Below are 15,472 nucleotides of genomic sequence, written 5' to 3' on the forward strand. Positions count from 1 at the left end.
GCTAATGAGAAGGAACCTCAGAATCACACATGAAGGGAGGAGGCATTAAGATGCTGGCGAGGGTGATGGTGCACAGTGAGCAAATGGCTGGTAGAGATTTGCCCACGACAACCTGGATGAGGTAAAGATATGGTGGAGGGGGAGGACTGCATGACATACACAGTACTTGCAGTATGCAGTATCAACACTGAAGGTTGCGTGGTGGTGCAGTGGTTAGCATTGCTGTCTCACAGCACAAAGATTTCAGAATTTTCTAGGATAATTGGTGTTCCTGTGAAAGTGTGCGATTGTCTGTGTTAGCCCAGTGAAGGACTGGTCACTTGTTCATGGTGTACTCTCTTTGAACCCAAATTGGACAAGCAGTTAAAATGGAAAAAGGGTAAATGGACTATTTAAATCACGTTCCTTAGTTGTGGATGATTTGTTTTTTCTGGAGCCATATGCTATGACCAGTGTTGGTCAAGTTACTTGAAAAAAGTAATCAGTAACTAATTACTGATTACTTCCCCAAAAAAGTAATCCCGTTACTTTACTGATTACTTATTTTCAAAAGTAATTAATTACTTAGTTACTTAGTTACCTTTTAAAAACACCATTTACAACCCGAATAGGTGATAAAGCGATAGATCTTTCAGCCCAATTCTACTTTTTCTGCATAATCCATCATACAAAATGTAATCAAATGGAAAAGTGTCTTTTTAAAACTTGTTTTATTAGTTTTAATCTTTTAACTTTATGCATCAAGCAAAAATTTAATTATATGCAACATTCTCTGACTGGAAGAAATTAGTTTAATATTTAAACCTATTTTCTGCACATTCCAGCACATAAAATAAAATATTTTTTGTGTTTACACTCAGTCTTTCAAATAGATGCAAGTAAAACACAGCAGAAAATAAATAACATCAAAGACTAGCGGTCCTTTTGCTCTATTTTCACCTGTTTGCAATAGTAATCCCTTACTTTACTCGTTGCTTGAAAAAAGTAATCGGATTACAGTAACGCGTTACTGCCCATCTCTGGCTATGACCACGGTTTTTCATGTTTTGACGCCTGTCTAAAGTATGCTTAGCGGTGCTTTCATTTTACTAACTGTGGGATGTTAAAAAGAAAGAAATGTTTGGTTTTTGAGCACAGATAAACCTGTTTTGAGTGTTTATTTTGCCAGAAGAGTCAGCCAACTGGTGATAATAAAACATTGAACAGCAGGGAGAATGCGGCGAATTATGACCTCACCAGCTTTCCATATAAATCAAAACTTAAGTAACAGTTTCACCCGTGGGTCGACATTCTAAGTCCTCATGAAGACTTGATTTATTGAAGTTGGACTGTTATATATTTAGATTTCTTTTTCATTACCCTTACCACCCGGATTTATATGCACATACTGAAACAGGAGTGTTGGTGGTTATGTGGGGTGAACAATCAATGTAGGCCTGGTTCACAAGTTCACAGCATATAGAAAAGTGGAGGTCTGTGTCATTTCAATAGCTGCCAGTGAGGTTTATGCTTCACCGGGTTCACTGAAGGAAAAATAATAGATTCAGGGATAGAGGTAAAAAGGGGAAGTGTGTGAGTTCAAATCTGTCTCTGTAATAACTTCTATGCATTTGCAGAAGTAGTAGATTTGTGTGTGAAAGAAACATCTAGAATATTATAGAAATCTTTGTGAAAATGAACTGTGCAGTATAAGCTTTTATTTCAATCCTAAAGAATATAAATGTGTGTGTGCATGTAAAAAAACAGCAGAAAAAGGTGACATAAATTAATCTAATAATAATAATAATGAAGAAACTGCATTTAGAAATCACGCCAGAGTAGAAGAGGCAGGTTGCTGAATATAACAGCATGACTAAGTCATCTGCCTGAATCCTGCTGACACAATCACCCTCTGGAACATGCGAAAGTGCCTACACCTGAGGAAAACCTGTGACTTTAAAAGTCTCTTAATATAAACTAAAGTCATACTGACACAAAAGGTCATATTAAAGTTTGTACATCTACGATTTTACACAATTGTCTTCCAAATGCAAGTTTCTATATGAAAAAACCGAATTAAATTACTGAAAATTAGCAGTAGTAGCAACCAAACCCACTGATTTTGTCCTTATTTGTTTTTGAATGTCTTTTATTAACAGAGGAGGCAAAAATGAACCAGAGCCAGAGCAGCCAGTTCCCAGGAAGGTGACCATCCGCAGCCTGCCCTCTGCAGAAGATATCGACCCCGACGTACTGGACAGCATGCACTCTTTGGGCTGCTTCAGAGACAAAAACAAATTACTGAAAGACCTGCTCTCAGATGAGTGAGTAAATGGCCGTACAGCACACAGTAGTGCGAAGGAGAAAAAAGAGAATGGGGATCGGTGGTTGTTTTGATAAAAGAAGAGAGCACTGCAATGAAAGGACAGGCGTGTTGTGTCTGTGTGCTCACTCAGCCTTGGTTTTCCCCAGCTCCTGTAAAATCCTGCGAGGCTGTCGCTTTAGATGTCAGAAGCCATAGATCACTTAATTGTTATCACACAGCACTTACACCGTTTGCCACCAGATACATTCCCTTTAAACTGATCCTGGTTTCCACTGTGAACATGCTCATGGGTCAAATTGTTGTTCTGCTTTTAATAATTGTGTCTCAGTTGCAGCTTCTAATATTTTTCTCTACTGTGTGTGTGTGCGTCTAAATGCCGTCCTTGACTTTCATACAGTTTGTTATCAATGTGTGTCCAGTGTGCAGATGTTGCAGTTTTTCTTTGTTTCCTTTTCCTCCTTTACCACTATTTTACATTTGCCTATCCTCTCCACTTTAATGCTAAGCAAGCATTACTCCATCACCGTGCCCTCTACCCATCCCTTCCATTTTCTTCCTTTCTCCTGGGAGGATCTCGTAATAGTGCTGGTCTGGAGGAAAATCTGTGGTCTCTATCTCCCTTCCCCTGTTTCATTTTAGCTGAAGTTGCAGGTCCTTGTCTCTTTGCCTCCTACTGCTTTCCAATCTGTCTCTATTATAGAGGGCCAGTCCCTGGGAATTTTGCATAGAGAATATTGGCCTAGAGGCTAAAGATATTAGGCTTCCTGATTTACTGAGAAAGAAAAGGTTGAACTCGTAATGTTTTGAGACTTTCATAAACTTACCAGTCGACTCTGCACATAGAGATGTGCCGCGTCTTAAAAAATGCATGCATATTATTACACGACGGCTTAATGATCTGTAAAACTAAACTTTTGTTTTAATGATGTGGGATATTTATTGGTGCTTCACGAAGAATCTCAAAAGATTATAGAACATTAATCATAGTGAGGGATTTTACAGTTTGATATGGTATGAGTACTTTTTTTCCCCTACACACCCTAGGTATCTAATTATACGCATGGTTGTGTGGGAATTAATTAAGTATTTTTACTTTTCCTGACATTTCAGTAGTCTTTTTACTGCCACCTTTTTGCAGTGACAACCAAGAGAAGATGATCTACTTCTTGCTGTTGGATCGAAAGGAGAGGTACCCTAGTCAGGAGGACCAGAATCTTCCCCCTCGCAATGAGATTGGTGAGCCCTGGAACAACGAGAGAATTGTTCATAAAGAGTGTAACATTAGAAAATGATATTCTTTTAAAAAAGACACACACAGTGACACACAGTACGTACGAACTGTACCACCATGTAAGAATCGTGCCTGTTTTTTAATGATTTTTTTAAACTAGTCATGGATTTGACTACTGTTTACACAAACAAAACCATCCAATTTGCACAATCCTAAGCACTACAAAAAGGTAACTCATGAATGCTCCCAGTTTCTGAACGATCCTGCAGTGTTTTCCTCTGTTAAGAAGAAATTGGATCGGCTCCAGTAGCGGTGGATTGGCTCTGCAGTAGAAAAAGCATTCTGCTTATTGAAAATAAATAAGCTTTTCAATGAAATGTAGTAGCAGAAATAGACGGTGTCAATAGGGCAGAGAAGTTTTTTTTATTTTTTTTTAAAAACTGTCACCCCCTCAACTGCTTTGGCTCAGATATTAACTCTTCAAAAAAGAGAAAAGATATTCTATCAGCCGTACACCGCAACCAAGCACAGATTTCCACCCACAGAAGTCTGAGTAGAGACGGAGATGCTCTGCTTAGACGTCTGCCAGGGTTATTTTCTGACAAGAACACTGAAATAGGAGTATTACGTGCAAATGTGTGTATGTGAGTAACTGCTCTGAGATACCGACATCTTGATGAATAGACTCCCTCTTCAGTGAATGTGATACAGTCAATACAGTGGCCATTAGTTCAAGGTCTGGGAGGAAACCATTACTTATTCACTATTAGTTAAAATGTCATTGTGATCAGCCCTAAACATCACTCAAACCCTCACATATACACAAAACTGAGCAGCACATAGATATACTCGCAGTAACATGGCGAGTGTCTGGTGCTTTGCATTTATTCCAAATCGCCATGTCTTTTTCTGTCACACACAGATCCTCCGAGGAAGAGAGTGGACTCTCCCATGTTGAATCGTCATGGCAAGAGGAGACCAGAGAGGAAGTCCATGGAGGTCCTCAGTGTCACGGACGGAGGCTCACCTGTCCCGGCCAGGAGGGCTATCGATATGACACAGCATGGACAAAGGTACGCGCAGAAGTGAGGAGAAAAACTCTTTCTTTTTTCTTTTAAATCAATACCTTTTTAAATGAACCAGTAAAGACAGACCTTGTCCTGCGTTTGTGTGTGAGGAGGATCTAGCAGCCCTGTGGTGTTTTTACAGCTCTGACAGTGAGTCTGGATCCAGTGTCAGCAGGCTGCATTGTAGACAAACATAAACAGAGACTGACTCTCTGCTCACTTTATCTCCTGTCTCACTGTAGTAAATCAGTTTACAGTAAAAGCTTGGATATTCCTGACGCCAGTACAAAATGCAGCAAAGAAGAAAGGTACTCATTTGCCACTCACCCCTCACGCTTTTACCTCTCCCCTCTCTGTCTCACTTATTCAGGCAAAAGAAAGATGCAGCACGGCTTTTTCTACTGAGTCAAATCTTTGTTTTTAAATGATTCAATTCAATTTTATTTATATAGCGCCTTCATAGCGCTTCATAGATACAGAGAAAAGCCCAACAATCATATGACCCCCTATGAGCAAGCACTTTGGCAACAGTGGGAAGGAAAAACTCCCTTTTAACAGGAAGAAACCTCCAGCAGAACCAGGCTCAGGGAGGGGCGGGGCCATCTGCTGCAACCAGTTGGGGTGAGAGAAGGAAGACGGGATAAAAGACATGCTGTGGAAGAGAGACAGAGGTTAATAACAGATATGATTCAATACAGAGAGGTCTGTTAATACATAGTGAGTGAGAAAGGTGACTGAAAAGGAAAAACTCAATGCATCATGGGAATCCCCCGGCAGCCTACGTCTATTGCAGCATAACTAAGGGAGGATTCAGGGTCACCTGGTCCAGCCCTAACTATATGCTTTAGCAAAAAGGAAAGTTTTAAGCCTAATCTTAAAAGTAGAGATAGTGTCTGTCTCCCGAATCCAAACTGGAAGCTGGTTCCACAGAAGAGGGGCCTGAAAACTGAAGGCTCTCCCTCCCATTCTACTTTTAAATACTCTAGGAACAACAAGTAGGCCTGCAGAGCGAGAGCGAAGTGCATATGTTGCTTGTTGTGGTTGCTTCACATGTCTTGTAGTTTAGTAGCAGTTTAGATAGTTATTTAATCCACAGTATGCATGGCTCCTTGCACATAGGTGCAAAAACAGAGGCAGTTACGAGATATGAGACTGAAAGAATAGGCTGGGGTTTAGCCCGTTTACAGCAGCCTAAATAGCTCACCCTGTATGAGATTTGCTAATTGCATGTGTAGGTAGGCGAGCTGAGCTATCAGCTGATGTCAACTGGTATTGAGCCCAGCTGAACCGTAATCGTCTGAGCTTGACTCTATAGACGCTTTTCTTCTGAAGTTTAACTTAACTCTTTTAATTAAGTTTCATCTCAAACCAGGGAAATCTTCATTTGCAATTCAGAGGCTAAATATTTCTACCCCCACCCCTTCATTCTGCCGTTAGCTCAATTATCTCTTCGTTTGGTAATCTGAATGCACTGATAATCACTTCTCCTATACCGTGTCCCACTTTCTCTAGTTGCGGAACAATTTTCCATTTCTCTATTTTAGAAATGCTCAAGTCAAGCCGGAACCACACCCCCACAAGGCACAGCGGCCTGATTTAAAATCCTTCTCTTCATCTTATTTGAACAACCAATATATCGCCACACCGCACATTTGTGCTCAGAGGCAGTGACATTTGTGACAGCGGGGAAGATTGAATCTGAGGGGATGATAACCTGATCTGCCTAATGATAGTCAGATTGGCAGAGTGCTGGAAAAAGCTTTCAGAGATACAGAGCATAAATGGAGAGGTGGGGAGTGCATTTATTATATAGAATAAAAAAATGCAGTCCTAAAGTTAAGTTCTTCAAATGTCAGGTGCATTAATAACTTTTCTCCGTAGTGCTTTGCCGACAACAAAATATCGAGAATGTGATTCGTACCATTTCACCGAGGGAAGCCACTTTAGACGTTTTGAATCCGTTTCAAGAGCTCCCACCTCTAAACATGCGTGCTTTTGTTCCTTCTGTCTGCTGGTGCCTCCAAATTCTAGTTTAAGATTCATCCTCTTTTGTTTCTTCACTTCTGCTGTGCCTCTTCATCCCTTCAGGCGGTCCATGTCTTATCTCTTCTTTATTTCTTCGTCTCAGTTTAGTAGCTGCCTTTTTCTGCCCTTCACTCTGACTCATCTCATTTCAAGTCATAACTAGAATCCCAAAAAAAGGCCAGTTTGCACTGACTGGATAAACCATTAATAATAGCCTGCTAGCATTAATTCGATTGACGATGACACACATGTTAGAAAGGGGCTCTAAAAGTCGATTTTATGAGGACAACGTTTGCGTCTCAAACTTGCATATCAGCAGCTCCAGTCAACAAAAACAGCTCTGCTGCATCTTTCTTCAATACAGCTTCAGATCAGTTTGTTTGCTCTTTTCCCTATACCCAAATTTCTTCCAGGGCACCGCGCCACTCTTGTATATCGCCACTGTCTCTATCTTTCCCGTGGGTCCCTTGTGTGCTGCTGACCTTCAATCCCAAACACCCCCCTCTGTTAGTATGGAATTGCTATGCTAATGAGGACATGCTGCTAGTTTTTCTCTGTCTGCCTTCCTATCGGCTGTGGTAGATTGTAGGTATGCCACAGGCCCTCTGCCTCCAAATCAAATCAAATCTTGCTCTCCTGCTATACATGTCTTTCCCCCCTACTGCAATCCATAACTATCCATCTGATCAGTAGGGGGAAAAGAAGTTAGTAACAAAGTCGGTGTGAATCTTGATTTTGGTGCGTGCGCTTGTGTGTGTTTTTCAAACTTTTCTGGCTTTTATCACGTCCTTGTGCACACTGTGTTTGATCATGTGCTTGCTTGCATGTGCGCGGTTAGACGATGGTGCTGGGGAAGCGCGTACGTAGCAGAATAACGTCCAAAGATTTAAGTGACTTTGTCTGAACCTAACCTTATCTTTCCTCAACAGCAAACTTTTGTCGACAGCGCAGAAGATTCATAGAACTTCAGATCAGAGGGCCTCAGAGAGCGGACTGACTTTGAAACATGTGTTTTGACAGGATACGTTTCCACCAGCGTAAATAGTGAAAGAGAGGGGGAAACGGCTTGATCTGAAATTGCATAACAAAAATGTCTGAATTCCTGTCCTTTATTGGGCATTTTGCCTGCAGAGTATCAGCCCTCACTTTAGTTTCATACAAATGATTGTTAATTCGACTGCTCATATGAAGTACGGATGAATAGAGCTGGAATAAAGGTGCGGTAGCTATGTTGTGCAGGAATGCACATGGAGACTTTCTCATGTGAATGTCCGTTTCAATCTTTCCATGCAAAAATGTCACTTAAAAAGACATTTAAAGCTTAACTCAAAGCATAAGAAATCCACTGATTTAATTTTAAATCTTAACAACACGCCAGGAGAAATGAAGGGAGGTTAATGATATGTAAATGAAATATGGAAAAGTGCTGCAGCGAGGAGGAGAGAATATCAATTGATTTTTTTTCTTTATTAGAGATTTGCTCTAGTTGCTTCACGCAGTTTGAATGTGGAGTAGTCGGAGCAGTCGTAAGAAGTCAGCTCGCCTGCTAATTACTGACATTAATTTATTTAAGAGACTACAATAAGCACAAATAAAACACCTTAAACTGTGATCTTTACTACAGAAACTGCAGAGGTCTTGCTATATTTAGACATTTAAGGAACTGAGCTGTAAATATTAATGCACTGAGTCTGCGGGGACTTGTTGAGGTTCAAAGAAGCAAATGATTTTAAACAGTTTGTGGATTTATATGAATGCTTACTATGTGTAAAAAGAGGCCCATTGGTAAGAAGCAGCCAATATAGAGGTGCTAGAAAGGGAATATGTATCTCAGTCGTATTGTGCTTTGGCTTTGGCAGTGTTGTTCATTTTCTGTTTGGCTCTTGGCACCATCCATTTTATTTTTCTTGCATTTTGTTTTATTTCAGTCCATGCCTTCAACCCAGAATCTGTTATACTTGTTCCACCCCCCCGCAGCCACACGTTAGTTCCCCAGGCGCTTTGGATGGGTTTCTGACAACTGGCGGTCACATACTGAGGACATGGGTCCTGTTTGAAAATAGGCTTATGGGAATTAATGACTACTAGATAAGAGAACTACCATAATAGGTATCAAAATTGTATCAACAACAACCAAAAAAGAAAGAAAAACATAGTTCAGTACATGTGCCGTATTATTGTCCACAAATAGCAATGGGTATTTCCAGAGACCATGGCTGTATCCCAATTCAGGGTCTGCAGCCTTAAAGTACGCAGCCTCAACGATCCTCAAGGGCCGCGTACTCAAAGACCGCTAAGGCCGGAAGTGCGAGGCTTGTGAAATGGGACGGTCTAGCCTCCGTTGCGCTGCCCAGGTTGCCTAGCAACCATGATACTAACAGCTGGAAACGTTTCATACAGCTTTGTTTGACAGAAATGAAGGAGAAAATCTTTTGTTCATTTGTTTGTTTGTTTCTACATGAGCTTTGATCATTCTCTGTAAGATTAAGGTCAGCTATTGAACAGCGTATATTTTAAAGTAAAGGCTGTAAAACCAAGTTAGTACAAACGTCACTAATGTCACATAACTTGTGGCCAACAGTAATGTTTTAATGTTCTTCGTTATTAAACATTCGCACATAAATAAGTGACATAATATTCAGTACTTAGTTTACTATGTTACTCTTCCGGCGCCCCTCATCCGCGGTTTTTTTTTTTTCGGCAAAATTATCCACACCCACCGCCGCGCTATGCATTCTGGGATATGTTGGGCCACGAAGTCTACACCGCCACGTCCTTAAAATTCAGGGAAATGAAGGACGCATTTGAGGGCCGCATTTCGAGCAGCCTTCGAATTGGGACAGCCTTCGTCGCGTCACTGTGACGTAATCGGCCTTAAAATGCGGCCTTTAAGGCTGCAGACCCTGAATTGGGATACAGCCCATGTCTCTGTTAAACACTGCATGCACCAATATTCTTACACAGACATAAAAGTCTGGGTATTAAGTCTTCACATTCTGCATTTATCAAGTTTGTATCTGAGCAGAAAAGAGTAACATCAGTTATGACTCTAACTCTTGATGTACGGGTCCATTGATAGTCATGACAGTGAACATGCACTTTACTGGGAACGATGCCATCAGCTTCTTGTACTCAAGACAAAGTCAGAGATCCATAGTTGTAGTTACAACTTCTGATTGCAGACACAGCAGGAAGCTTAGTTGGTTGTTGTCAGCATTGGAAAGATGACTCTCTTCTCTCGCCTTGTCACCCAGCAGCTAAGAGCAGAATGGCAGAATATAAGAGAGGCCAAGCTGACCCAGTAAATCTAGAGAATTTACTGTGCTACTGGATATATTGCTGAAAAGGAACCCCTTTATCAGTGATCTTGGCCCTGGAATATTAAGCGGTAAGATTTCTTAGAATTGGTACGTTCAGCATCAGGCTGGTCAGTATTCCTCCCTTGATAAGAAGGTAACCTGTCAGGGGAGGAGTCCTTTGAGTCAGTGTTGCCAACTTAGCGACTTTGTCGCTATATTTAGCGAGTTTTCAGACCCCCTAAAAAAGACGTGAAAGACATTACAAAAAACAATAATTGCTAAAAGAAATTTAATTTGTAGTTCTAAATAAATTCTAAATGCATTTAGGACGTTTTTTGCTCACTTTATGTCTCGTCCACGATGTTATTTCTCTCTCCAGCAGCGTAGGTTACAATTCCATTAGCATGACCAATTATGCAAATTATGTGATGACGTCATTTAGCGACTTCTAGCGACTTTTAGGACAACCAATAGCGATTTTCCTTACTGAGGAGTTGGCAACACTGCTTTGAGTGACTTGGCAATGATGAGGCTCATGTAGTATCGGGATAAATTTGCCATGTTCACAGCTACAGTAAAGCAAGCTAAGCTAAATGAAATTCACGTGATAACACCCACAGTATACATGTTATAGCAAAGAGGGGAAACCAATCAGTAGCTAGCTTACTGCAAATGATGTCCAAGGGCAAAGCAAAAAGCGCTAAAAATGATTTAGAAGAATAATTATAATAACAGTCAATTGGGAGGGTTCAAGATTTGTTGCAGCATGGCCTTTACACGTGCGCTACATAGCCAGAATATCCCAAAAATAAATCCAGGATACTGTATGTGCATGTAAACATAGTGAGCACACAAGCACAGAGTAGCTCGAGAGTAGCTAGCTTGCTACGATGTTGTCTCCAGTGCAGGTTTAATAATGTGGGCTTGTGGTTTCTGTGATACATGATAAATGACTCTCTCCTTGTGTACGCTGTTCCCTATAAATAAAGCACTGAACAACATTTTATCCTCTCTCTGAAGCAAGGGTGAGCCTCTGACAGCCTATTACTGTACAGCATAACCATCTGCAACATTAGCTTTATAAGCCTGCCGGTCCAACACTAACAGATGCAGAGTGCTCCTAACAATATGCTCATAATGGCCGGAGGACGTCGTGTTTTGGCCATGTTTAAATGAAGTTCAGTTGGCTACATGGTCACAAGCGCTGCAGTGAGCAACTGTGGCCATGTCTCAGTGGATTGTAGGACTTAAATGTAAATGATACCAACTGTCTGGTCAGTTGTTCCATGAAACAGGGAATCCTTGCCAGCATGGTCTCGGCACGCCTACTCGTGTGTAAAAGGATGTGTGCACTAAAAAAATTTGTAGAAGGGGAGCGGTAAACTTATAAAAATAGCTCGCCAGTGGGTGTTTCTAAATTTCCCTCACTTTCTTGGTAGCTTTTAATGTTCCTTATTCTGCTTTGTTTACTCTCAGGAGTATGATTAAGGCTGTAGCAGTTGTTATAACAGTATTATCATTTTTTAGGCTGATAGCCATAATCATTTTTAGTTTTTGCCTCCTCGAATGCCGTGTGGTCTTGTGGGAATGCTTCCAGCATTAGAAGTGAGCATATGTCCCTGTTACTCCACAAACTCTTTATTTTCCCATCCATCCTCCCTTTTTACTTTTAAACGAGCTCCGTCTCTTAAGTTTGTTCATTAGATCTTCTTCAACCAGGTAGTTTAAAAAGAAAAAGTACTCACTGCTTTTTTATCTCTTCCTTTATTCAAGCAGAGACAAAAGATCTATAGCTACAGACATACATTAATAAATGCACCCATGCTGACATAAAAAGAGAAAGTGGGGGGGGAGAGAAGGAAGAGGGGTATGATTAGATTGAATGACAAAAAAGAACAGTGTTGTGACAGTGAGCAGCTGGTGTTTCCAAGTGTTGACAGGCGTTGTTTTTGGGTGTGCGCGTGTGTCTGTGTGCGTACATGTGTGCGTGCTTGATGAAGACAGATTGTGCTGTGATTGTTCATTTCTGAACAGGACTCCGCTCATAGGGGTTATTGACGGCATCTGCGAGGGAAAAGACAAACATGACAAATGGCGCTCAACCAAATGTCTCTCTTCATTCTCCCTCTCGAGATAGTTTCGTGGCCTAAAGGCTTAAGAAGTCAGAATGATTGGTTTATTATCAAACTTTAAATGTGGCTTAAAGCTAGATGGAGTCCCAGTGTGTGGGAAGTTTAGATTTGTCAAATCAATATCTGTTAAACTGACTTTTGAGTGAGATTAATTGCTGGTAGTCGTTTTTACCTCAGTGCTCTTACTGTGTTGTGATACATGTATCCTATTTGTGTGGTAGGTGTTGGTGTTTGCAGGGGGCTTGATAGTAACCCGTGTGCTTAGTATGACGGCTCCGTATGCTGCTCCGCTTTCTAAATAACGTGTAACAAGTAACCAAGCGTTCATTCAAACACATAACAGGTCATGTGTTGATACCACAAATTACTGTTCTCCTGTGTTTTTGTACCACAGGTCGCGGTCTATTAGTGGAGCCTCCTCTGGTCTCTCCACCAGCCCGCTCAGCAGCCCACGGGTGAGTCGTAATCCTCAGTTCACATCCAAACACGCGCACACATAAAACACACACCTCTTGACCCAGTTCTTAAATAACTAGTTGTTAACCTTCTGGGATAATGGCCAACCAACTACTGCTGATCACATTTTATTGATGTCGTATTATGTCAGCAATAGAAAATAAAGCAATATTATTTTTTCTGACCATGAAAGAAACACACACACACACATACAGAAAACAATATTTCTCTGCACAGCAATATTTTTCCACCAATCTGTTTTACCGTTATATAAACATTTATCAGCCTTGAAGGATCTACCTTTGTGTTTTGAGAAAGTATAGGTCCATTTTGATTACCTTTTCATATCCTGTATCATATCAGGGCTTCCTGTGTGTCCATATAGCTTAGATGTTTCTGTTAATGCCAAGTAAAACCCACTGCTGAATGCACACAGGAGGCATGACAGCACAGAAAACTTTCTCCACCCCACAAAGCCTCTTCTCTCTCCATCCTCTGCACTTATTATCCTTCTCTCTGTTTTCTATGGCCTGAGCTCTTTGGAAATCCAGCTCAGGGAATGCTTCGGAAAATCCCACTTTCCTTTGCTCAAAGCTGGGGAGCTTGTAGTAAACTTTTCCAGCTGACTAACCTGAGAAGGCTCCAGATTAGCCAGGATCCTAAGACGAGCTCCTCACCACACAGGTTCTTGCAGGCTTATCTGAAAGGGAAATTGATTTCTCAAACCCACCCAAAGCCTGGATTGTGTTCTCAGCAAGAAGCTCTGTGTGGGGTTATTTTCTCAGACTTAGCTTCTGGAAGACAGGAATGTGTTGAAGGCAAATATTGAACCGGTGCGAGTGCAAATGAACCATGCAAAAGCAGTACATCAATAAATAATCAGGAAATTTGACTGCAGAGTTGCCACCTTCCACTTGTTTTTGAGACCAATTGGCCTTTTGTGTCTCTCGTGTGTTTGTGTTTGCTTGCTTGTCTCTGCTGGGAATGCCTTGTGTGTTTTATGCAAATAAAGTCTCTTTTTTTGTGTTTTGTTTGGATTTTTTTAAAGTGTGCACATTATTTGCTGGTATTGTTATTCCCATTTCATTTTTGTTTTGTTTTGCTTTGACACGAGTCACTGAATGGTCTTTATCATGTTTTCTTTCTCTCTTTTTTGTTGTTGCAATTCCTCCATCTTTCCTATGTGTGTGCACTTGTTACCTGCCTCCAAAATTCTTTGGCTACTTCTTCCTTTCCCTGTGTGGTGGTTTGCCCTTCCTTTCCTTTCCTTTCCTTTGCTTTGCGTGTTTGTGTACTTGCATGCATTTGTTTTACACCTCTTCTTCCTCTTGGCTGTGTTATTCTTTTAATCTAGCCTGTCAGAAAGTTCGGTGTACCACCTCAGTCCCCAGACTTGTCCCAGTCCCCTAACACCAGTCCCTGTCCGTCCCCTGAGCCCGTTCCAAATCGCGCAGGCCAGCGTATCTCCACCCCCAATTCGCTCGCTCCAAACAGCGAGCCCCTGGCAGAAGCACTCAACAAGACACAGACGCTCCCTGCCAAGTCCAAAAGTGTCCCAAAGCCCCTCCAAGCCACACGATCAAACCCACTCCCTGAAACCACCCTTGATCCAGAACCTGCAGCCAAATCAGAATCCTCCACTCCCTGCCAGCTTCCATCACAGCCACCCTCTGCCTCTGTGCCTCCCACCCCTACTTCTCCATCTTCCCCATCCTCCCCGTTTTCCTCATCCTCCATCGCCAGTGCTACCATCTTAAACAGCCCCCAAGTACGACGAGCTCATTATGCTGCCAACCCTGGGCAACACAGGGCTAAAGGGCACAGAGAGTTCTCTGTGCCCTTTAGCCCTGTGTTGCCCCTGTCACCAATCAGGCTGCACCATTTTCACCCTGTAGCACCAGCCCCTTCTCCATTTACTGACCACCCACCCAAATCTATCCCCCTCATACAGGTTACCCCTCACCCTTCCCCTCGAGGCAGCCCCCTCCCCACCCCAAAGGGCACCCCAGTGCACACTCCCAAGGACAGCCCAGCTGGGACACCTACTCCAACACCGCCCCCAAGCCCCTCTATTGGAGGCATGCCTTGGAGGACGCGCCTCAACTCCATCAAGAACAGCTTCCTGGGCTCGCCACGTTTCCATCGCAGGAAACTCCAAGGTAGATTTCAGCTTGAACTTCTTGGTTTTTCCCCAAAAGTTTTACTGTACATTGTACTGTAATATACTTTTTGACAGTTTTAAGTCTTTCTCAATCGTTTGGGATCTAACTCTGCTTCCACAGTTCCCACACAAGAGGAGATGTCCAGCCTCACACCAGAGTCTTCCCCAGAGTAAGCAGACGCTGTCCATTTTGAAAGCACCACTGCTATCATAACTATGCATAACCTCTCAGCCCCTTAGCCACTGGCTCAAACAGGCTCACTCTCGATAGGATGATGTTTTGGAAAGTGTAACATCTATGAATGTTTGATTTTTGCCTGCTGAGTTGCCTTGTAATGACCTCCGGTCTGGTCTGAGTTGGAAAGAGGACAGTAGCAGGAGGTAGCGAGTGGGTTATGAGGGAGGGAGGACGAGCCTGCGTGATGCTTTTGAGTTCCCATGGGCCTGATAACTCAAGGTTGGCCTAGATATGCCTGTTTGGTTGGCTGGTTGCTGTCTGGGTTGGTCCTTTCCACCTGGCTAGATAGGAATTTCCCAACTGAAAGAAGTTGGGAAAATTGATAAGAGAGAGACCCTGTTTTAGCTCGGCCAGAAGTATACAGTCACGTGAGCTGTAGTCAGGCTCTTGCTGCAGAACAGTGCATCTCTTTAGGCTAATCTACATTTGTTTCCATATTTTTTTATATATTGATTTAAATGTAATGCTAAATATTATAACTCTTATATCTAATATTAATGCCAGAAAACAGGAGTCCATATGGCTTACTAGTGGTTGGAAGTGCACCTGGGCTGAGGC

At 42.0% G+C, this 15,472-nt stretch overlaps 1 protein-coding gene across 6 annotated transcripts in view; it reads left to right on the top strand.

Annotated features, from left to right (window-relative positions):
- The window catches only part of brsk2a (BR serine/threonine kinase 2a), a 205,350-nt gene that overhangs the window by 181,126 nt on the left and 8,752 nt on the right, over positions 1-15,472 (top strand). For 3 of the 6 annotated variants that reach the window (XM_085164826.1, XM_085164825.1, XM_085164827.1), the window contains 7 exons: positions 2,139-2,303; positions 3,444-3,541; positions 4,459-4,609; positions 4,846-4,911; positions 12,454-12,514; positions 13,870-14,674; positions 14,798-14,846. In XM_085164826.1, the coding sequence (XP_085020952.1) occupies positions 2,139-2,303; positions 3,444-3,541; positions 4,459-4,609; positions 4,846-4,911; positions 12,454-12,514; positions 13,870-14,674; positions 14,798-14,846 (1,395 nt within the window). Of the gene's footprint in view, positions 1-2,138; positions 2,304-3,443; positions 3,542-4,458; positions 4,622-4,845; positions 4,912-12,453; positions 12,515-13,869; positions 14,675-14,797; positions 14,847-15,472 lie in introns of all 6 variants that reach the window. The other 3 variants (XM_085164828.1, XM_085164829.1, XM_085164830.1) reach the window with 3 other exon arrangements.

The sequence above is a fragment of the Neolamprologus multifasciatus genome, chromosome 7 (genome assembly GCF_963576455.1).
Source record: "Neolamprologus multifasciatus chromosome 7, fNeoMul1.2, whole genome shotgun sequence".
Lineage (NCBI taxonomy): Eukaryota > Metazoa > Chordata > Actinopteri > Cichliformes > Cichlidae > Neolamprologus > Neolamprologus multifasciatus.